General features: G+C 33.0%; 1 protein-coding gene across 2 annotated transcripts in view; it reads right to left on the reverse strand.

The window, feature by feature from the left end:
• Positions 1-24,089, reverse strand: part of ASCC3 (activating signal cointegrator 1 complex subunit 3) — a 367,582-nt gene that overhangs the window by 185,376 nt on the left and 158,117 nt on the right. For both annotated transcript variants that reach the window (XM_008007491.3, XM_008007490.3), the window contains exons 12-13: positions 16,897-17,073; positions 14,336-14,407 (exon numbers count right to left, since the gene is read on the reverse strand). In XM_008007491.3, the coding sequence (XP_008005682.3) occupies positions 14,336-14,407; positions 16,897-17,073 (249 nt within the window). The remainder of the gene's footprint in view (positions 1-14,335; positions 14,408-16,896; positions 17,074-24,089) is intronic.

The raw sequence follows: 24,089 nt of genomic DNA on the forward strand, positions 1-24,089 counted from the left end.
GCTATGTTATACTTTTTATTTGGTATTTATAACACACAAAAGAAAATAAACATAATCATACATACCAATTTTACTTGCTCATAATTACTTATACAAATTTAATAAAAATCAATTTTTTGTTTTAGAAAAATTGGTTTAGCAATCTAGACAAACTTACCAAATTCTTACCTGATGCCAGACTAATCTACATAACATATAGACCTGTGCTGAATATCAGCAGTGTTTAAGAATCAAGCAGACCTATGTTCAAATCATAGCTCAGCATTTATATACTAGGCAAACTTGGGCAAGTTCACCTGCACTTCAATTTTTATCTGTAAGATGGAGATAACAGTATCTGCCTTACAAGGGTGCTGTGGGAACAACAAACAGTAATTACAAAGTATAGGAAGAAGCCTAGCACATAGAGGTGATCCATTTGGTAGGACAAGGTTTAGTTGTTTTACAGAAGTTTTTCTAACATTCACCCCAGATTTATTTGTTAAACTTCCCATTCACTGGGACCAAGACCAATACTGATCTCTCTGTGGCAAGAGGAAAACAAAACTGCACCTCTTTCTACATATAATTCTTCTTCAAAGATTTGGAAACTGCTATCAGATCTCTAGTACGACTTTCTTGAACTAAACATCACCAGTTCTCAATGCTGTTTTTCATAAATGATGGTTTTTCATGGTTTAACACTAAATGAATTCTATGTACTTCATATTTCTTCAATACTAAAAAGTATATATTCAAGCAAGATAATTTGCTGAAGAAATTTTTTAAAAAATTTATAAATGCTTCATGTCTAAAGTGTTCTTAGCTTGATTATACAGTTTAATATGATATTTTCAAAAATATATGAACTTGACCATCAACTCCAGTTAGAAACTCGAAAAAAATTTTAGTAACTTAAAATTACCAGGAAACTACAGATCTTTCACCCACACTATTGAAAATTTCCTTAGGCCTCAGATTTTCTAGTTGGAATTTTTTAAATTATTCTTTTCTTTTTTTTCTTTTGTTCCAATTGGAATTTATAAACATATTCTCTGAACTGTTTTCTCTATTTAGGGCATTAAGTGGTTAAATGAAATGTCAGTTTTGTGGTGGGAAAAAACTTTGAAATGGAAGTGAAGAAGCCAAGGTTCTAGTCTCAATTCCAAAGCATAAGCATATCTCACTTTGGGCATAGTATTTGGCTTAATTTTCTCATCTGTAAATAAGTTGGACTAGGTGAATTTGACGATGCTCTAGAAAATTTAATGACAAAATCAGCATAATGATGATCTATTAAATACCATCTTTGAAATACTTTTTTTATAAAATAAAATTACTAGGGATCTGATCAGAAGATGTTAAAAATATTATTTAATAAATATAACCTACAATTTAGGAAAAAATTAGAATATTATCCATTTTAACTTTTAAGTAAGTAATATAACTCAACAGTATTTTTGGCAATGATTCAAATTATAAAGACAATATTTACATCATGATATGAATTTAAGATACATATATATGATGATTATAGAGTATATCTTCTTTATATCATATTTTACGGTAAGTTTTTGATACACTCATAACTGTTATTTATGTTAAAAGCGTTTAAATTGAAAACTTGATTTTGTTACAGTTTTTTACATAAAAAGCATTTAGCCAAACCAACAAACTGAGGTGTGCAAGTTTTGGTCTGTATAGTGAATATAGTATGAATTGTGAGAATCTTTATATACAAGGAGTTCACAATTAGTGAGAAAAAATAACAAAACTGAGGGTGGAAAAGCTGTCAAAAAAAAAAAAAAGCTTTCAAGCTCAGTGCTGGTTTGTAGAGTTGGGGCAGCATTTTCAGTTACAGGTCTGTCTTATTATATATGCAAATAATTGACTTTATACCTGATTTGAGAAAATGGAGAAATCACAGTTGTTCAATGACTAAAAGATATTATGTTTGAAACCATATAGTACACCCAATCAGTATTCACTCAGTATAGACAATCAGTGTTCAAGCTGGGATTTTAGGACCAAAAGGGAAAACTGCTGATTTGCTTGGTCCAGTGCATACATGACAAAGTAGATGACCAAATCCATTTCTGTAACAAAAATGAAACTGATACTCCATATGTGAAACATGTCTACTAAGTATCACCGCAGAACAGAAATTACTGATTTTTATGTAAATTATGAAAAACTAATGCTATAAGGAAGCAGTTAAAAAATTTTTTTAAGCTGTGGAATTTGTTCTTCCAACAAACTCTTGTAGCAGCTCAATATATTAAAATAAATAAATAAATAAAAGATTAAAGCAACCGAAGTAGATCTGAGAGAAATCCACATCTCTTTTCTCACTTCCAAATAGCACACTTCTCCCTACTCCTAACCTCATGACAGCAATTCCTGTGACACCTCAGAGTACCTTGAAGCAGTCTAAATATTACAGGTATAGGAGGAAATCTTCTAGTGGAAAGGGACTGCTGAAAATTATATTTGTTCTTGGATAAAAGTTTGAAAATTCTAAAATCTCATCATCCCTTTCATTTTCCTGAATAATATTTTTGGGAAAAAAACTTGGGTAAAAATATTCATTTAAAAATAAAACAGGCCAGGTAGGTGGCTCATGCCTTTAATCCCAGCACTTTGGGAGGCCTAGGCTGGAGGGTCACTTGAGGCCAGGAGTTTGAGACTAGCGTGGACAAAAGGAGACCTCCTCTCTAGAATAAATTAAAAAAAAAAACAAACCTGGGCACAGTGACGCATGCCTGTAGTGCCAGACACTTGGGAGGCTGAGATGGGAAGTGGCTTGAAGCTCAGGAGTTTGAGGCAGCAGTGAGCTATGATCATACCACTACACTCTAGCCTAGGTGACAGAGGAAGGCTCCATCTCAATCAATCAAAAATAAAACAGATTCATTGTTTCTAAAGAGTTTATAAAACCATTCCCTACTAAAGGGATGAGAGTTGTTTGCAGAAACAGTTAACTCCAAGTCTGAGAAGTGGAAGGTACAAAATTAGATCTTAGAAGATCCTATTGTGCAAAATGGTAAAAACCAGAAGCTAGCTTGAAGGGGCTTCCACTGTTCAAATTTGGGTCAATATTGTTTTCAAAGTAAACAGTATAGTGATAGACTGTAACACTTTCAAGATACCCACAGAGATGTAAATTATCAAAGTCCACAGAGATATAAATTAATAAATAGGAGAGAGGAAGCTAGTCCATATGTATAGTGGGATGAAGGAAATGATGAAGTTAGAAAATCATCAAAAGATGCTAAAATGAATGGGTAAAAGTTTGATGAGGGGCACTATATATTTAGTCACAAAAGTATCTCCTCCCTTATTAGAAACAAAGGGGAAAATAATAACTTTATATGAAGAAACTTAGAATGTCAGCAATGCTGGACAAATCCAGTAACATTTACTACCTGGTGTGAAGTACTACGACATAACATCACTTCTGTTGTATTATTGTTACAAAACCAATAGGGCTTAATCATGAAGGAACTTTACACAAACTCAAATTGGGAGTCATTTTACAAAATAATTGATATATGCTCTTTGAAAAATGTCAAAGTCAAATCCAGAAAGACAAAATAAGGTCAAAGAACTGTTCTAAATTAAAGGAAACTAAACGGACATGATAAATTAATGCAATATGCAATCTTGGACAGGGATCTTGAACCAGTAAAAAAATTATCTATGAAAGACATTATTATTATTCATTATAAATACAGATGCAAAAATCATCAACAAAATACTAGCAAGTTTAGTAGACCCTGTGTGTCCCTTCCAGACACCTTGGGTTTTGTTGGAAGATAATCCTCCCTTAAATTTCTGGTGTTCCTACACAATCCAGGGCCTTCTGAGTAACAGAAACTAAAGTGCTAAACAGACAGAGAATGTCTTCACTTCCCCAGAACCATGTTCTCCAATTCAAAGGGTTAAAAAAAGCCTAGAGACTCCTTTCTGATGTCCCAAGGAGTCAAGTGCTTACATTCCAGGATATAGGCCTTCCTTTCCTTCCTCAAGGGAGTCTGTGTAAGTTCTACAGTAAAAGATAAGGTCCCTGCATGGCCAATTGGTCTACTTTTTTTTCTCTCCTCTCTTTCTCTCTCCAGAGGAGAGGACTAGCAGATGTGCCCATAGCTCCTATACAAGCTCAGAGTTTCATAATTTTGGAGTACCTCTCCTGTGGTGCAAAACACGCACATGCAGTAGCTGGCTCTTGGCCATGTAGATAGATCAGTGGGGAAGTGAAACATGGTCTGTAACCTGACAAAGGTGTCAAAGTTAGCCTATGGCAGGCTACCTTTTAGCATGCAGGTAGGGCAACATCTTAGACACTTCATAGTTTCAGACTTATTTAACAGGTCTCTCTGACTGTATTTCTGGAGCAGTTACTAATTTAAATGCTGTGCTATTTAGAAATGCCCACTTTATTTGCCTTAGATAGCTACAGTACTGTAGATGATAGCTACACTTCTCATCTACTCATTTGTAAAACAAAGAAGAAATGAGATGAGATCTAAGACTATTGTTCTCTTAAAAACAAAACCTTATTTTACAATATTAAATATAGACACATGATTTCTTTCTTCCCAACCCCTTTCACTTAAATATGCTACTATGGATATAGACCAATGGAAGAGAACACAGCCCTCAGAAATAATACTACACATCTACAACCATCTGATCTTTGACAGACTTGACAAAAACAAGAAATGGGGAAAGGATTCCCTATTTAATAAATGGGGCTGGGAAAACTGGTTAGCCATATGTAGAAAGCTGAAACTGGATCCCTTCCTTACAACTTATACAAAAATTAATTCAAGATAGATTGGAGACTTAAATGTTAGACCTAAAACCATAAAAACCCTAGAAGAAAACCTAGGCAATACCATTCAGGACATAGGCATGGGCAAGGACTTCATGTCTAAAACACCAAAAGCAATGACAACAAAAGCCAAAATTGACAAATGGGATCTAACTAAACTAAAGAGCTTCTGCACAGCAAAATAAACTACCATCAGAGTGAACAGGCAACCCTCAGAATGAGAGAAAATTTTTGCAATCTACTCATCTGACAAAGGGCTAATATCCAGAACCTACAAAGAACTCAAACAAATATACAAGAAAAAAACAAACAACCCCATCAAAAAGTGGGCAAAGGATACGAACAGACACTTCCAAAGAAGACATTTACGCAGCCAACAGACACATGAAAAAATGCTCGTCATCACTGGCCATCAGAGAAAGGCAAATCAAAACCACAATGAGATACCATCTCACACCAGTTAGAATGGCGATCATTAAAAAGTCAGGAAACAACAGGTGATGGAGAGGATGTGATGTGGAGAAATAGAAACACTTTTACACTGTTGGTGGGACTGTAAACTAGCTCAACCATTGTGGAAGACAGTGTGGTGATTCCTCAAGGATCTAGAACTAGAAATACCATTTGACCCAGTCATCCCATTACTGGGTATACACCCAAAGGATTATAAATCATGCTGCTATAAAGACACATGCACACATATGTTTATTGCGGCACTATTCACAATAGCAAAGACTTAGAACCAACCCAAATGTCCATCATGACAAACTGGATTAAGAAAATATGGCACATATATACCATGGAATACTATGCAGTCATAAAAAAGGATGAGTTCCTGACATTTGTAGGGACATGGATACAGCTGGAAACCATCATTCTCAGCAAACTATCGCAAGGACAGAAAACCAAACACCACATGTTCTCACTCATGGGTGGAAATTGAACAATAAGAACACTTGGACACAGGAAGGGGAACATCACACACCGGGGCCTGTTGTGGGGTGGTGAGAGCGGGGAGGGATAGCATTAGGAGATATACCTAATATAAATGATGAGTTAATGGGTGCAGCACACCAACATGGCACATGTATACATACGTAACAAACCTGCACATTGTGCACATGTACCCTAGAACTTAAAGTATAATAAAAGAGAAAAAAAATGCTACTATGAAAACAAACAAAAAATTGATAAAAATGATAGCTACAGATAAAGACAGGACAAATTTATAACGGTTAATCATATTTGAACGTTCTTCTCCTTTTTTCACATTGAGAAAATACGTGGAGAATTGTATCAGATTTCCTTGGCATATAAAATTTCATATTCAGCTTTAATAAAAAATACTATCTATTCAATTTTATCAAATGATTTATCTAAAAATGTAGTCAACAAATGCTTATGGTAGCAACCTAACTTATTAACTATATTTACCAATGGCTTAAGTTCAAATATCAGGTGGAAAGCAGCTAATAAGGAGATTCAATACATCATTCTCTAGAATGAAATAAATAGCTGTCATAAAAACTTCTAATAATATAATGTAAAATACTCCCAATGGATGTTTAGAGAATTTTCTACAACTTTATAAAGACAGAAAAATGATTGCAAGCAGTCAAACATTACTTTAGCATGACCATAGTCTATATTTAAATAGCAATAAAAATAATTCAAATAAATAATATAAAACAAACATATAGAAATTAGGTTTCATTTTTACCAAAATAAATAAAAATAACAAAAGTGTAATGTATTTGACAGAAGTGAATCTTTTAAAATAGACTCAAAGGTCCTTTTATATTATTTAATTTGACAATTATATATGTCTATATATATATTAAATTACACATATATGCATACTGTAATATGATATTGTAATCACAAAATCACATAAATTGCCAAATAATCTAATGCATTCAACTCTTAAACCAGAAATATTTGATTTAAATCAGCTTGATCTACGTTGACTCTTTTAAAAATCAAAATTTTAAAACACATTTTATATAAGAACTATCTTTACTTTTATGTAGCAAGTCAGAAAACATGCATTTATGCATTGGCTACATGCACATAAAGCACATACATGCAGGGCCCAATAGCAATATTTGCTTTTATGCAAGACATTCTGGAGGTGTGAAACAAAACAAACTAAGATAAAAATTACAAAGTGCTATGGTAAAAAAAAAAGTACCTAATTAACAAGGCAAAGCAACTAGTATTATCTTCACATTTTGCTGCTTGAGAGATAAAGACGGATAAAGAGGGGAATCAAAGAATACTTAACGAATGAAGAAATGGATGGAAAAGTTGGTAACTTCTATAAGCAATTTATACTCACAAGACACATAAAAAAAGAGATAATGCTAATACATAATAGAGGCAAAGACTTGAAGTGAATGAAACATTAGCTTCACTGTCCTGGTTTAAATCTGGTTTTATGTAAGTTCCTTGATGTTCAACAATGTAACACACACACACACACACACACACACACACAAATTTCAAGAAAATAAACAAAACTACTTGTTTTGCTTCCAATTATTTCCAAGATTATGCACAGCATTTTCTTTTGATATTCTGGGTAAAACTTAAAATGGGAAGATAAGAATGAAAAAAGAACATCGTACACTTACATACCTAGGATATCCAATACCCATCAATACGATAACTGGAACTGAGGTGTTCAAGAGGTAAAAAGAAATATTATTTGCCATCAGCAGAAAGGCTGGTAATCTATAATTATTAGTCAATTTTTAAAGGTGATTTCTTAGAAACAGAAATGTCTACTAACAACTTATAAACAATGAGGAAAGAGAAAATAAGACACACATATAAACAAAGGCTGATGTTCAGCATTAATACAAGGTTGAAGAAGACGTTTTTCTCTTTAATATCACAAAGCTTTTTATTACTTAAAAATGAAGGTAGATGTTAAGAAGCTGCTAAGAATTTAACTTTTTAGACAATATGGAAAAGAACCTAAGTTAATTTACTAAATATGCCATAATCTCTGAGGAAGTTTCTCATTTCTTTTCCTATAACTGTAACAAAGTTTGTACAACAAGAAAAATCTCAACAGAGTTAAGGCATTAATTATTTTCCCATTCTGCAAGTTACACAGGAGGAGGGGAATTATTAACCGGAATGATAAAGCTGTACTTGCATTTGGTAACACAAAGAGAAGCTTACAAATGAGACGTTTCATTAGTTTGAGCAGATGGATCAAAATTAAAGGCTGAATCGCCAACTTTTGATTTCCCAATAGCCAAGAAGAGCTTGAAGTCTTGCAGAGTTGGACTGTTGAAAAGTCAACATGAAAAGATTTTCTCCATCTGTCATCACACATGCCTGAGTGGAACACAACTGCCTCCTACTGTTTTTAACACTTTTAAGGCAAAGCTGCACATAAAATCTATTAAGTACATGAGCACACAAGTTTAGATCACTAAAACCCATGGAATAGTATGATCAAAGAATATCAGCATGGTGTTTGAACATGAAATTTGTTTTAATCCAAATAAGGAGAAACAAATTGAATTCATTTGTATATTTGAGATAAAACTGTTAATTTTTCGACTAAAAAGTGTTTAGCTGCCTGAGAGTCACAGTTCTTTTGTTTTCAAATGGACACATACTTGAGTCTTCTAACTAATGGTTTGAAATGTAGCTCCTCTGATAAAACCAAAGTACTTAAGGAAACCAAACCAGGGAGAAATCCAAGATACTGAACAACTTGAAGGCAAGAAAAAAGCAAATTCAGAAGACTATTGACTAGAGATTTTTTTTTTTTTTTAACTGCTTGTGGGGGAGAAGGGGCAGGCAGCATGAAGTAGTAGCAGGAAAAATTCAATTAGTTTACTTAGACTAGAATAGACTGCGTATTTCTTACTGCTGTACACTGTATTACTATAACTGCTAAGATAACAAAATAGAGCTAAAGTTTACGTACACAGCCCCACAAGAAATAACTTGATTTTCCTTAATAATAAAGAAAAGCATATTTATGAAATATGTAATTGGGTGCTTAGTAACAATGCACTATCATTGACCATTATTGGTAATATTGTTATTAACCATGACCACTGTTAATAACAATGCACTAACATGTAGTTAGTTATATCTATAATGAAATTCCAGAAGCAACTCTCTCTCTCTCTCTATATATATATATACACACACATACACACACACGCGCACATAGTATACATACATAATTTACTGTACTTACATGTATAACAAAATATTTAAACAGAAAAGAATCTCAGAACGACACACACATATAGTTAGGCTTCTCAGTCATCAGAGTTAGAATAATAAAATTGAAGAGTTGATTTGGCTGTCAGTTTTTTAGATAATGTGAAAAAAATGTTGAATTACATATTTTTTTTATTTTCCGACAGATGGATGCATACAAATCACCTATTTAAAGTTATCATCTGAAACCTTATACAAAGACAGCTAGTGACTGGGATAACATTAACTTCAACCTCAATTCTTATGAGTTAAAAAAAAAAACAACACAACTCAAAAACTCTATTCTACTGGGAAGTTCTTTGTTGACCTTCTAATACAAGCAGAGGACAGAACACTACAGCTTAGTTAAGGTTTCTTTTCAAGGAGATTAAAAAAGAAAAAATAATCCTTTACGGGGTTCCAAGTTCCTGAAAACAAACCTCTAAATAAGTCTCAATAATCAATGACTACTATGAAGTGCCAGTTCTTGTGTGATGGAATAAATCAAGGGTTGCCAACTTTGTTGAAATAGGTATATTTACCAAAATCAAAATGTTTAACAGTCATGCTTTCCAAGTACCTACCCAGCAATTTTCTGTGCTGGACATACTGCAAAGGCATTCAGCAGAAGCTGCCACACAGTAAGCTAACTAATTGATTTTAGGTCAGATAGGATTGGCAGATCAACCTGCAAATAGAAAACTTAAACAGAGCAAGCCTTTTCAGAAGACTGATACAGAGAGAGAGATTTCAGTTTTGGGCAACTTTTATAAAGTTAAACAAACAATGGAGGTACTTTCAAGAAATGAAAATGATAGAACTTTGTTCTTCACTTATGTTGCAAAAGAGCTCTTAAGTTGAGATGATTATATGATGTAAAAGACCATTGCCTTAACAGCTTAGTACTTAAAATCTGAAGGCGTTGACCTGGGCATCTGTAATACTAGCAACACCAGAAGCAAATTTCAACTAGTAGACCATAGTCCTGATGTGTTTCATATTTCCTATCATCCTCATCTCACTAAGTATGTTAAATCTTTGAAGACAAGGCAATTCATCAAAATCAAATCATATTTACCACAGACTTCCCATGTATATGATGATATACTGAGAACTAAATCAACAGTATTTCCTTGTAACCCAGTCTTTTGTGGTAGGACCTGTCCTGCTGGGACACAAAAAGTAAAAGGACAACATTGTAGAAATCAGAAGAACTGATTAAAAATTTTAAATATAATCCCTTTATCAAAGCATTTATTCACATTTCAATGCTATCATTTCTATTTATGGTTCTGTCATATTTTTGAATGAGAAAAATACAACAGATTAGATAAACTATAGGAATAAAAGAAAAAAATTAAGGGAATAAAATGCATCAATAAAATGGAAAGACAAATACCAACAGAAGCTACCTCTGGTAGTGGAATTACCAGTGATTATTTTTTCCCCTTCATGTTTGGTTTATGGTATGCCTAAGGATTAGATTTAAAACTATTTCTTTATTCAGTCTCCTTTGTATTAATGTATTTATTTATTTGTTAAGAGTATAACATTTTATTAAAAGATAAAAATTAAAGTTTACCTCTTTAATAGGGTAAAAAACAAAAGTGTGCCAGCCAGCTACTACCAAGATAGGAGAATTATCATAAAATTGTCTATTTAAAATTAAGAATACTTTAGAGGTTCATGATGATTGTCCCAATGTAGATGACGCTTTTTACAGTATCCCAAAGCATTGTCCAGCTATGGTTAAAAGAAGGGTAGCTCCTTTGCAATTCAGTCTATTTCACTGTAGAAAAATTGTAGTTCCTGTATCTAGCTCTTTAGAACTTCCACTCATTGGTTCTAATTCTCTTTGTGCAAAATAGAACACACCTTCTTTTCATATGACAGCCTTTCCAATACCACCACTTTCCCCCAGACCCCACCTGGGTTTTCTCTTCTGCAATCTTAACATTCCGGTTTCTTTTGACCATTAACTCAAATTATATGTATTCCAAACTTCTCATAATTGTAATAACCTTCTCTTGAATCTCTATTCTCAAAATATGGTACAAAATGACTACAGTACTTGGTAACAAGCCAAATTACAACAAAGTTTTCACCTTCCTTGATTTGAACTTTTTTCCCTCCGATAATGACATTTAAGGTGTCATTAGTTTTTCAAAGTGTATATAATACTTGTTTGAATTAAAGTGAATTTTTTCAACTAAAATTATCATTTTTTCCAAGACAATGTTTCTTTAATTTATACCTACGAAATAAGTTATTTGAGTTTAAATGCAAGAATTTATATTTATCCATAAGAAATTTTAGTATGTTGAATTTGAATACTGCCCAGTTGAGATAAATTTGTATCTTGGTTCTTTCATACATGGTGTCCTAATATTCACTATTGGTAAATTTTACATACATTTAGATGAAATACATTCACTAGGAAAGATATCTGAGGGGTGCCTCAAGCGACATCCCTCTAAACAACACTTCTCAACCAGGGTCACTTATGTACCCCAGAGGACATTTGGTAATGTCTGGAGACAGTTTGGGTTGTGATATCTGGAGTGGGGAAAGCCACTGGCATCTACTGGGTAGAGACCAAGGATGCTGTTAAACAACTTACAGTATACAAGACACACTTTTCATCCCCCAAAACACAATTATTCTGTACAAAATGTCAATATTGACAATGTCAACAGGCAAAATACATATCAACTGGCTAGGATACATATATTAATCCTATTTAAATCACATTAAAAAAATTCAGTGGCTACAAGGTAATTTATAGATTCAATGCCATCCCCATCAAGCTACCAATGACTTTCTTCACAGAATTGGAAAAAACTGCTTTAAAGTTCATATGGAACCAAAAAAGAGCCCGCATTGCCAAGACAATCCTAAGTCAAAAGAACAGAGCTGGAGGCATCACGCTACCTGACTTCAAACTATACTACAAGGCTACAGTAACCAAAACAGCATGGTCCTGGTACCAAAACAGAGATATAGACCAATGGAACAGAACAGAACCCTCAGAAATAATACTACACATCTACAACCATCTGATCTTTGACAAACCTGACAAAAACAAGACATGGGGAAAGGATTCCCTATTTAATAAATGGTGCTGGGAAAATTGGCTAGCCATAAGTAGAAAGCTGAAACTGGATCCTTTCCTTACTCCTTATACGAAAATTAATTCAAGATGGATTAGAGACTTAAATGTTAGACCTAATACCATAAAAACCCTAGAGGAAAACCTAGGTAGTACCATTCAGGACATAGGCATGGGCAAGGACTTCATGTCTCAAACACCACAAGCAACAGCAACAAAAGCCAAAATTGACAAATGGGATCTAATTAAACTAAAGAGCTTCTGCACAGCAAAATAAACTACCATCAGAGTGAACAGGCAACCCTCAGAATGAGAGAAAATTTTTGCAATCTACTCATCTGACAAAGGGTTAATATCCAGAACCTACAAAGAACTCAAACAAATTTACGAGAAAAAAACAAATAACCCCATCAAAAAGTGGGCAAAGGATATGAACAGACATTTCTCAAAAGAAGACATTCATATAGCGAACAGACACATGAAAAAATGCTCATCATCACTGGCCATCAGAGAAATGCCAATCAAAACCACAATGAGATACCATCTCACACCAGTTAGAATGGCAATCATTAAAAAGTCAGGAAACAACAGGTGCTGGAGAGGATGTGCAGAAATAGGAACACTTTTACACTGTTGGTGGGACTGTAAACTAGTTCAACCATTGTGGAAAACAGTATGGTGATTCCTCAGCGATCTAGAACTAGAAACACCATATGACCCAGCCATCCCATTACTGGGTATATACCCAAAGGATTATAAATCATGCTGCTATAAAGACACATGCACACGTATGTTTATTGTGGCACTATTCACAATAGCAAAGACTTGGAATCAACCCAAACATCCATCAGTGACAGACTAGATTAAGAAAATGTGGCACATATACACCATGGAATACTATGCAGCCATAAAAAGGGATGAGTTTGTGTTCTTTGTGGGGACATGGATGCAGCTGGAAACCAGCATTCTCAGCAAACTATCACAAGAACAGAAAACCAAGCACCGCATGTTTCCACTCATAGGTGGGAATTGAACAATGAGATCACTTGGACACGGGAAGGGGAACATTACACACCGGGGCCTATTGTGGGAAGGGGGGAGGGGGGAGGGATGGCACTGGGAGTTATGCCTGATGTAAATGGTGAGTTGATGGGTACTGATGAGTTGATGGGTGCAGCACACCAACATGACACATGTATACATATGTAACAGACCTGCACGTTGTGCACATGTACCCTAGAACTTAAAGTATAATAAAAAATTTAAAAAAGAAAAAAAAATAGTACCTGCCTCATAGGTTGCTGAGAAAATTCAATTAGTAAGTATAAGATAATCTTATCAGTTTCATACATTTATGAAGAACTAGAAAAGGTTAGCTACCATTATTATTGCTAGTATACAACTTAAAATACTTGTGATTTCCTAAAAAGTTATTCTTAAAACCAAGCACAATCTCCAGAGATTAGTTATGAATGTGACTTTAAAACTATTTCCTAAAAATAGAAAAAATGCCTCATGAATGCTCAGTATTCCAATGTTCAAGGAGGCAGTGTTCCATGCTCTCAAGTCCAAATCACCTTTGATTTATGTTGTATACTGGAGTTGCAAACAAGATTTAGTCTGGGAAAAAGAGGTTTCACAACTCTTAAAAGGAATTTAAAAACCTAAGGGCCAGGAAAACACTTTACATGTCATAAAAGGCTCACTCTGTTTTAAGAAATGACATAATAAAGTTATTCAAAGAACCATGAACAATTGGGAAGTCGCCAATTTTATATAAGCAATTATTATCACTTCACTTTGTCTTTAACGATCTTGATGTGAGTATACTGAACAATGGAGAATTAAAGAATAAAAGTGCTTAATTTCTAAGCACCATCAAATAATACAAAACTTTATTATATATATTACATTTCAATTGATATTGCTTCATGAAAACAGTAAGAATATAATATTTAAAATTAAAAATGGCAAACAAAATAGCATGACCTATCAATATTGGGATAATATCTATGAATATTTTTATGACTTACCCATTGGGCTAAAGCAGTTATTAATAATTAGAACCTCTGAGTCATTGCCTCAGAATTAAAAAAAAATTTTCTTCTGAAAAGCCTAAAAATTAATAATTTTTATCACTAAGCACTCTCTAAAAGCAGGATAAAATAAACGAAGTGTACCTGGTGTCCAGCCTTTACTTGCTTCAAAACATTTTCGTAACATACTTCATCCATGTTATTCAACTGCTGCATCTTAAAGATTTTAAAACATTAAAAAAAATCAGATGAAACAATTATAAACTTTCTAACTACAAATACAATTTTGCCAATTACAATGCATTTTTTTAAATTTTCAGACTACCTAGAATGCAGAGGTAACAAATTCCTTACAAACATATAACATATAACAATCCACAAAAAAAAAAAAAAAATGCAATGCAACTTAAAAGTACAAATAGAATAACTCAGATAATAGTTTCTGAGTACTAAGTTTCTAAACCCACCAAGTTTTTAAAATACAATAGCTTTAAGGGTATTTTTGTTAGTTACAAATATTCTAGGATAATTTTTAAAGTTCTCTCTGCTTTTCCGAGAAGCCCGTTCTCCAGGCTATTTTCCTTATATTTCACTATATAAACCATACAGCACACCTTTCCTGTATGATTCTCAATGTTATGAGAACACTATGGATCAAGTGTCAAATGGCACACAGAACTGAAACATACAGTAACACACTATTTCTGTAATGTATACTGAGAGAGGTTGCTATTCAGAATGCTTCTACAGAAACATTTTTTCAGATTAATTGGAAATCTAATATAAAATTTATGAATTAAGAAAGGGTCTCTAAGTATTTAAGGTGATGGATATCCCAATTTAACTGATCTGATATTCAGTCAAATAGATTTGACTAAAGATTTTCATGTGATAAGTTAATACATTCATATAATTATCAATGTATTCATATAATTATGGATGTATTATGCCCACATATGCCCAGAAAATATGTAAATCTACTATGTATCAATTTAAAAAAATTTAAAAGGGTCTCATATTCCTTATTAATGATGAGAAAGCTTCTAACCTAAAAGTAAGGTGACTAACCCAAAGGAGTAGGCATGTGACCCAGCCTATTATCTCTCCACTTAACATGTATTAGTAAGAGTTTAGAGGAGGATGAAAAGCATCATGTACATCTAAAATGACAGTGATTTGGATTTTTTGTTTCATTAAGGTAAACACTTTAAAATATTGGAACTCTTATGACTTAAAGTTAAGTAGGATGAGGTGATCATAGGATAATTTACTCCCCATAAATAATTTAAAAACAATCCCCACCCCCTACAAAAGACAAAACTCCCAGTAACTTTTTCATTGTACTTTGGATTCATTTCTGATCAAAGCCATTATTCCACATTAGGCATAACACTCACAGCATTCTCCCATTCCTTTCATGATTATGATGGTAATGTACTGTAGTGAAATATACTTTGGATTTAATTAGTTTTAGGTGATTTACCAATTTGTATGATACAACTGAAAGAAAATAAGGTTTAAGACGGCTGACAAGCATGTGAAACAATTTTCTTCTCTTTACATCTCTCTGTGATAACCATCTGCTTATCATTTAAATTATAAAGCTGAAAACATTTTAAAACTATAAAAGAAGCAGTTCTACATCTATCTTACTGATACATTGAAAATGAACTAAATAATCAAATTATATTGAAACATAACTGAAAAAAACAAGCAGCAAATATTGTTGAAAAGCAGCACTTGAAACAATTAAGAAGCTTAAAATATGCATAATTGTATATCATAAACTCTTCCTTTGTGCACAAGTCTGAAATGACTCCCAAGAATTCTAAAGATACCTTACTTTCATGCAATGCAGTTACAGGACATTAACTGTTGTATTATAGTAACAGTCACTTTGGATATTTTTAGGTGAATATTTTACTTATAATAGTATAAGGTAAAAATGGCTCTATTTTACTAATAAAATTGTTTTTAGACAAGAAGTGACTGTAATACATTAAAGACTGAGGTTGACATAGTAACATATGATTCTATCTTGTTCTCTTTTGGTAAAAATCTCAAAAGGCCTGTAAATATTTTCCTAAAACTATTTCTTCTACACAAAAAACAGGTGTTGTTGAATAGCATGATAAATGTTTAAATTTTAAGCGATGTTTTCCTTCATATTATAAAATAAGTCTATAATAAGCACCCTAATAGTGTGAATAATATAGGTAGTACTAATTTTAAAATTAGATAAGCTTTTTAAAGCATAGAATTTTAGAAATGCCATTTATGTCTATAATAATTAAGGTAATTATGGAACATTATAAGTTAAACGGAACAACTTCCTTGATGGTTGCTACTATGAAATTATTTTTCAATTTCATATGAGGTACTATTATTTCTATTAAATGCTTGTTTAATTAAAGCTTTTATTATTTCACAGTGCTCTTCAATCATTTCACTTCAAAATAACTTTTTAAAACTTTTAACAACTGAAAATATGTAACACACATTGAAAACAGCAATGCAAACTATGACAAGCTACTTTCTGTAGGAGGACTTACTCTACTACAAATAGTTGAGGAAATATGCTGGAAATATGTTGGAATGTTATGTCAAAAGACTGAAATGGTCTTCTGGAGTCTCTAACCCCAAACAAGTATTCAATAATAAGTCAACAAAAATATTTTTAGATAAGAATTAAAATGAGTATTTACCTTATTTGCACATTTAATCCCCAAAAATGTTTGTCCAAGAGGTACTGGTCGAAAACGCCCATCAAAGAAGAAAAGTCCAATGTATGGATTAACATGTAAAAATGTGGCAACGTCGAAGTAGTTAGGTAAAGTTGCAGACAGTCCGAGAATCCTTATCATACTCTGTGTGGATTCAACCTATATGGATTATTTTAATTAAATGTGGGTTATTTTAATTATTTTAACCAAAAAAATTATCATTTATCCTATTAATAGGACTTCTAAAAGCTCTAGACAGAGATGAGTGTAGAGGTCAATTGACGGTCCTATCATGTAAGACTGTCTAGCCCATAATTCACAAGCTTGATTTAACAGATACATAATAAAATTCCATACCCACTATAATTAAAAATACACACGAGGGGTGAGTGTGTTGGCTCACACCTGTAATCCCAGCACTTTGGGAGGCAAGGTGGGCAGCTTGCTTGAGCCCAGGAGTTTGAGACAAGGCTGGGCAACATGGCAAAACCCCATCTCTACCAAAAAAAAAAGTAACTGGTGTGGTGGCACACATTTGTAGTCCCAGCTACTCAGGAGGCTGAGGTGGGAGGATCACTGGAGCCCATATGATAGTGTCACTGCGCTCCAACACGGGTGACAGAGTAAAATTTTGTTTCAAAAATAAATAAATGAATAAAAATAAAAATGCAATGGGAATTAAGAACTTTGTGACAACTAAATATATTTTTAGGTCACAAAAAACTCAGTAAATTCCAAAAACTGAAAATCAGATAGGCTATATTATCTGATTATGATGTAACATACCTAAAAAGATAAAAACAAGGGATGGCCAAAAACTTCCATTAATTTGGTAATTAAAATATATCAATATGATTTTCTGAGTAAGCTGTTAATAATTTTGCTCAGTCTAGGAGATTCAATGGGTATAAGCAAAGTAGTCCAATGTGAATAATACTTTCAGAGTCATCCATCCATCAACACTGGGTTAGGATCTAATCTGCAGGCACTAGGGATGCAGTACTGAATAAGACATAGATCCACACATGCAGAGACTATTTGCAGAAACATAACAAGGGAGGGATAAAAAAAGTAGAGATGGGTAAAAATTAAAGTAACAAAACATGTACAGTATCTTTTTATAAATTTGTTTTCACTGAAGAAATCTTACAGATATTGGCAAAACCCCAAACCAAATCCCATCAAAAGCAAGGAACCCTAAGTAAGGGGAAATAATCGCCAGCCCTTTTTTTTTTTTTTTTTTTTTTGAGACGGAGTCTCGCTCTGTCCCCCAGGCTGGAGTGCAGTGGCCGGATCTCAGCTCACTGCAAGCTCTGCCTCCCGGGTTCACGCCATTCTCCTGCCTCAGCCTCCTGAGTAGCCAGACCTATTTTTAAAGAAACCTCTTTCATGACATATAGTAATTAGAATGACTAATTATCTCACAGTTCTATGTAGTACTAGTGGTGATTTGGAAGGAAATGAAAGTGATATTTGGTTTTAAAATCATTACGTAAAACACAAGAGTTACAGAATGTATTTTTAAGGTTGTTTGATGTTAAAGACACAATACTCTGGCAAACACTAGACATTTTCTGCTAAAAATCCATTTTAAAACAACCATATTTTTAAATCTAAAAGTATAATTATAATATAGCTATTTAATATAGTTAAATCTATGTGAGAAATACTTTATTTGAAATAGAAATAATCTGGAATGTTATGTCTTAAGCCAAACCTTGAAGTCTATACACTATACCTATTTAATACTTAAAAGTATTAATTATTGACAATTACAAAAAGTTAAAAATTTACAGCTTTTCCCCTATCATTAGCTCAAGATTAGACAGTATATTTCTGTGATGTTTTCCTTCACATAAAATTTAGTTCTGATAAAATCTCCCTACTTACTAAAAGTAGGTTAAGATAATTATTAGTTCATGTTGTTAAATAAAATAGATTTAAGATTTCTTATACTTTCATCTTTTCCAAATTTCTCCCAATCATGCCAAGTGTGTTAAGAATTTAGTCCCTAACATCACCATGCAAGTTCAGAACCTGAACAAAATCTACATTGCCTTTCAATAGCTTCCGAAGGCGCTTCTACATTAATTACAAATGTTGAAGTGTGATGTGATGTGCCATCTACTGGGAACATTTGGTAATCACAAGGAATTTTGTAATATTTCAAAATAACTATGAGCATTGTACTAATACTTTAAAATATGAAAAGATTCACCCAAACACATCTGTCAAGGAAGCTAAATTCCAGTGAGTCATTTAGATGAAGACAGAATTCACTATAGTAAGTTGTGAAATTATAAGGAAGAGCATCATAAGCGTTAAAAATATGTTAAAAAAAAAAAGGGAGTGCAAAGAAAACACAGAAAAGGTGTAATTCATTCTGATTCAGGAACTAGGAAACACATCATAAAAGGGGCATTTGATGGATTCAAAAGAACAGTAAATTTTTTTTACTGGATGGATGGGTGGAGTTCAAAAAAAGAAGGCATTATATAATTTGGCATTTACAATCCTTATCTCACAACCAACAACACATTCTGCCTCAAGTTAGATTAGTTTCGTTTTTGAAAGAAGGTCAATGGTATTTAAAAGGAAGTAGGGAAAAGACCAAATAGTTTTGTGTGACTGGAACCTTTGGTAGCTGATAAAGATGTAGAAGTTAAAATTAGACAGAAGGGCTTTAATAGTTTTTAATGTCCAGCTAAACAATTTGACCATTTTTCTTAAGAAAACAAACAGCAAGTCAGCAAAGGTTTATGGGCAAAGTGGTACAAAACTATATAATTGGAATTTGATTATAATATACAGATGACAATGTGAAGATGAAATTATTATACATCTATAATATATATGATATACACTTATATACTGTTATACTATTTATATAATATATTGCATATAATACATAATAAACTGATAACATATAGTTTGATATAGTGTATAACATTTATGGATTTTATATAGAAACTATACTATTTACAATTTATATTTTAAATAAAAATTATACATTTATAAACAATTTACAAAGTTATTTGTAAACTTTCTAAGGTTATAATGCCTGCTTAAAAATATTATGATATATAATGTTATATCTATGTGTCTTTGTACATACATACAGAAAGGATTAGCACTAAGACTACAATCTCTTTTCTTTTTCTACTGAGGGTGCTCAGGAAAGAAAGATGTACTGTAACAGTAAAATCCTTTGTAAACATGAATGACAGACCTCTTGGAAAATATACTAGTGATATTTACTTGGCCTCTAATATTCTATAGTTACAGAAAGTCCTTATCTTTGCTGGATGGACATGGTCTCTGTAGGTGGCTCGCTGCAAATAAATGTGGTGTATGGATTGTTATAGCGTGGCTCCTTGAAAAACATCACTAAGTTAAGTGTCAGGGCATAAAATTAAAACATTTCATAATCAAACTAGCCCTCCTTTGTGTAAATCATGCCCTGCATGCTTCTTTTATGAGACCTCATGTATAACATGTGGGCCAGAGCACATGCCTTGTAGGAAGAATGGACCTGGAGAATAGAGATGGTAGTTTCAGACTTCTCCATACTTCATCTGTGTCTGATAACGACCTGCATTTAAAAATTGCTCTTAAAATGGATTTTAGCTAAAAGCTCTTTTTTATAAATCGGCTTTGAAAATTTCAACCCTTTGTGTTTTCTGTATGTGTGTACATATACACATATTTTTAATTTATGTGGTAAAAAGTAAACAAGTTCCAAATACTTCTACAATTCCATTTCTACAGAAGAAACCACTTTTTAATTAGGTTCTACTTGTCAAATTTTGTTTTTGTTGCAATTGCTATCTCCCACTTTTTAGTTTAACTAGGTCCCACCTGTCAATTTTTGGTTTTGTTACAGTTGCTTTTAGGGACTTAGCTAAAAATTCCTTGCCAAGGCCAATGTCAAGAATGGTGTTTCCTAGATTTTCTTGTAGGATTTTTACAGTTTGAGGTCTTACATTTAAATCTTTAATCCATCTTGAGTTAATTTTTGTATATAGTGAAAGGTAAAGGTCCACTTACATTCTTCTGCATATGGCTAACCAGTTACCTCAGCATTATTTATTGAATAGGGAGTCCTTTCCCCACTGCTTATTTTTGTCAGCATTGTTGAGGATCAGATGGTTGTAGGTATGTGGCTTTATTTCTGAGTTTTCTATTCTGTTCCATTGGGCTGTTTGTCTGTTTTTGTACCAGTACCATGCTGTTTTGGTTACTGTAGTTTTATAGTATAGTTTGAAGGTGGGTAGTATGATGTCTCTTTTATAGTACTTTTTGCTTAGGATTGTTTTGGCTATTTGGCCTCTTTTTTTGGTTCTATATTAATTTTAGAATAGTTTTTCCTAACTCTATGAAGAACGACATCCAAACTTCAGCATCATGCAATATACCCATGTAACAAACCTGCACATGTACCACTGTATCTAAAATAAAAGTTGAAATTGAAAAAGAAAGAAAAGAAACCACTCTTCAACTTGTTGCCTATCTTTTCATGTATATGCGCCCAATTCTACACCAGCCTAAAATCTAAGTGTACGCAAGAACTTTGTTTTATTTATCTATAGCATTTAGAACTATGTAGCTGGTACATGTGTAGGTGCTTAATAAATGTTCATTAACTGAATGAATGAATGAATAAAAACATAAATACACTGCAAGTTTTTCTTACACAAATGGGATTGTGCTATACATACAGAACAGCTTGCTTTTTCAGTGAATAATATAACATCTTTTAAGCCCAGTTCACATAAATAAATGTGGAATGTATAGATTGTTATGGTATAGCTCCCTGAATATAAATAAGAGCACAGAGTTCATTCTCACTTTTTTAAAAGGCTGCAAAGCAGCATTTTATTGCATAAATATACTATAATTAATTAAACAATTTCTTCTATTGTTGAATATTCAAGGTATTACCGAAATATTTTGTATTAAAAAAAGAGCTTCAATGAATACTGGTATTACTATATCTTTATAAATTTGTGCTATTATTTCCACAGTTAGATATACAGAAGTGAAAACACAGCATTGATTTTGCTGGATGCTTTCAAATTCCATTCTGTTTTTATTTTTGTTAATGTGATAGAACAGAAATGTCTCATACTGATTCACATTCTTTTTAAGCATCTTTAAAATATTTCTCAATAATTTTTTCTACTGTAAAATGCTCCTTCCAATTAAGATTATTTTTCTTATTAATTTATAGAAACCTATTAAATATAAATGATATTAAAAAGTTGTTTTCTGTGTTGCAAATAATTTGTTATTTGGTCTCACATTTAAAATTTTAGGGGTGTGTTTTACTGATCAGAATTTTAAAACAGTTATGCATCCAAATGTGACACAGGTTTCCTCATAACTTCTCGAGTTTTGCATATTGCATAGAACTCCCCCAACAAGATTTAAAAAAAAAAAAACTCTCCTATGTTTTCTTCATGGAACTGAGAGCTTTGTTGGAAACAAATCATTAATTCATCTAGAATTTTATGGTGAATGTATAAAATAAAAAACAAACACTTTCAAACTTTTAAAAAATACATTATGTCACTTACTGTACCTACTTCTTTATATTTCCACTTGAATCTGAATCAGAGGTATTTAGAATAAAATATAAAGAATGGATATCTAATTAGATATTGGGACGGAAGGAAGTATTAAGGAAGAGGAAAAATTTGACTATGACTCCTAGGGTTTTGGCTTCGGAATCAAGTAGATTATGATGCCATATCTAGGTATATAGGGAAGATGACAAGAGTTCTGACATGTTTATGGGCAAAAGATGTCTATGCGATATCAGAGTCAAAATATACAACTGGGTTATATATATACACACACACACACACACACACATGCATACACATCATACACATATTATATGTACATAATTTAGGTAAGAAGGGCAGAGAAGTGGTTTTCCCTAGAGTAAATATTTAGAATAAAGAGAGAAGATTGCAAGTGACAGAGTCTTAGAGAACATAAACAATAAACATTTCCAGATTGAGAACAGCAAAGAAGCAAGGAAGGCTGAGAAACAGTAGCTACAAAAACAAACAAACAAACCAAAAAACACAAGTGAAAGTAACCAGGACAGGGTGGCATCACAGAGTCAAAGGGCAAAGAGTTTCAAGATTGAGGAAACAATCAGTAGTACTAAGCATCAAAAATGAGTACAATCAAAAGTTAAAAAAAAATAGGTTTGAAAACTATCTTTCGGTAACTGGTGATCTTGGTAAAAACATTTTATTACCTATGTTTGAGCAATGACCAGACTGCAGTGATTTAGTCAAAAGGGAAACTGAATCGAGATTAATATTTCCAGACACTAGGTGGTGGTGAGGGATAGGTTTAAGGAAATTTTTTAGTAAAGACAGAAGGGACTTCGCAATCCTTTTAAGCCAAAAAGACAGGGCCCACTGAGAAAGAACTTAAAAAGACACAGGGGAAAGAAAAGGGGTAGCTTATAGAGTGAAAGAAATGGGGTCCAAGGCAAGGGGAGAAAGGACCTCTGAGAAATGAATAAGGGGTGGAATGAAGGGTATGCTTGTGGTGGGAAGGGCTGGGCATTTTCCTGTTTAGGGAGAGGAAGGAAAAGGAATGGAAATTGAGAGAGTTCAAGCACGAGGGACTCTATTTCCCTTTCAGTACAAAACACTGTTGTATAAGAATAAGGCATGACAGGGTGATGAAGAGTGAAAAAGGGAACTGGTGAAGCTTGAAAAGGGTCACATTAGGGACACAGAAAAAAAGCTGCTTAGAAGTTACAAGGTAATCCCAAGGATCCATGTGAATGTAGTCTAGGAATGTCTACTCTAAATCACAGTCTATGAAGTTATACTGATGCCAGTCAGCATCTCTAGCAATTTTTCCCACTAGTAATCAGCAATCGGGCTGGAAGTACAGACATGGCTCAATTGAGTCACTGTTGTAATTTTGTCAGGTGCTCAGGGGATAAGTAAGTAAAGTTATTAAGAAGATAAGTAATTAGTTATGGAGTCTCAGCTATTTTGGAAGAAAATAAAGACAAGAGAATATGAATACAACACAATAAATGAGGAGTCAAGAAACTAGAGTTCTTGATTAGGTCAAAAAATAAGTGTTCATCTATTTTCTATACATGTACAATCTACAAGAAAACATCAGTTAAAAACTCA

Source organism: Chlorocebus sabaeus, chromosome 13, assembly GCF_047675955.1.
Source record: "Chlorocebus sabaeus isolate Y175 chromosome 13, mChlSab1.0.hap1, whole genome shotgun sequence".
Taxonomy (NCBI): domain Eukaryota; kingdom Metazoa; phylum Chordata; class Mammalia; order Primates; family Cercopithecidae; genus Chlorocebus; species Chlorocebus sabaeus.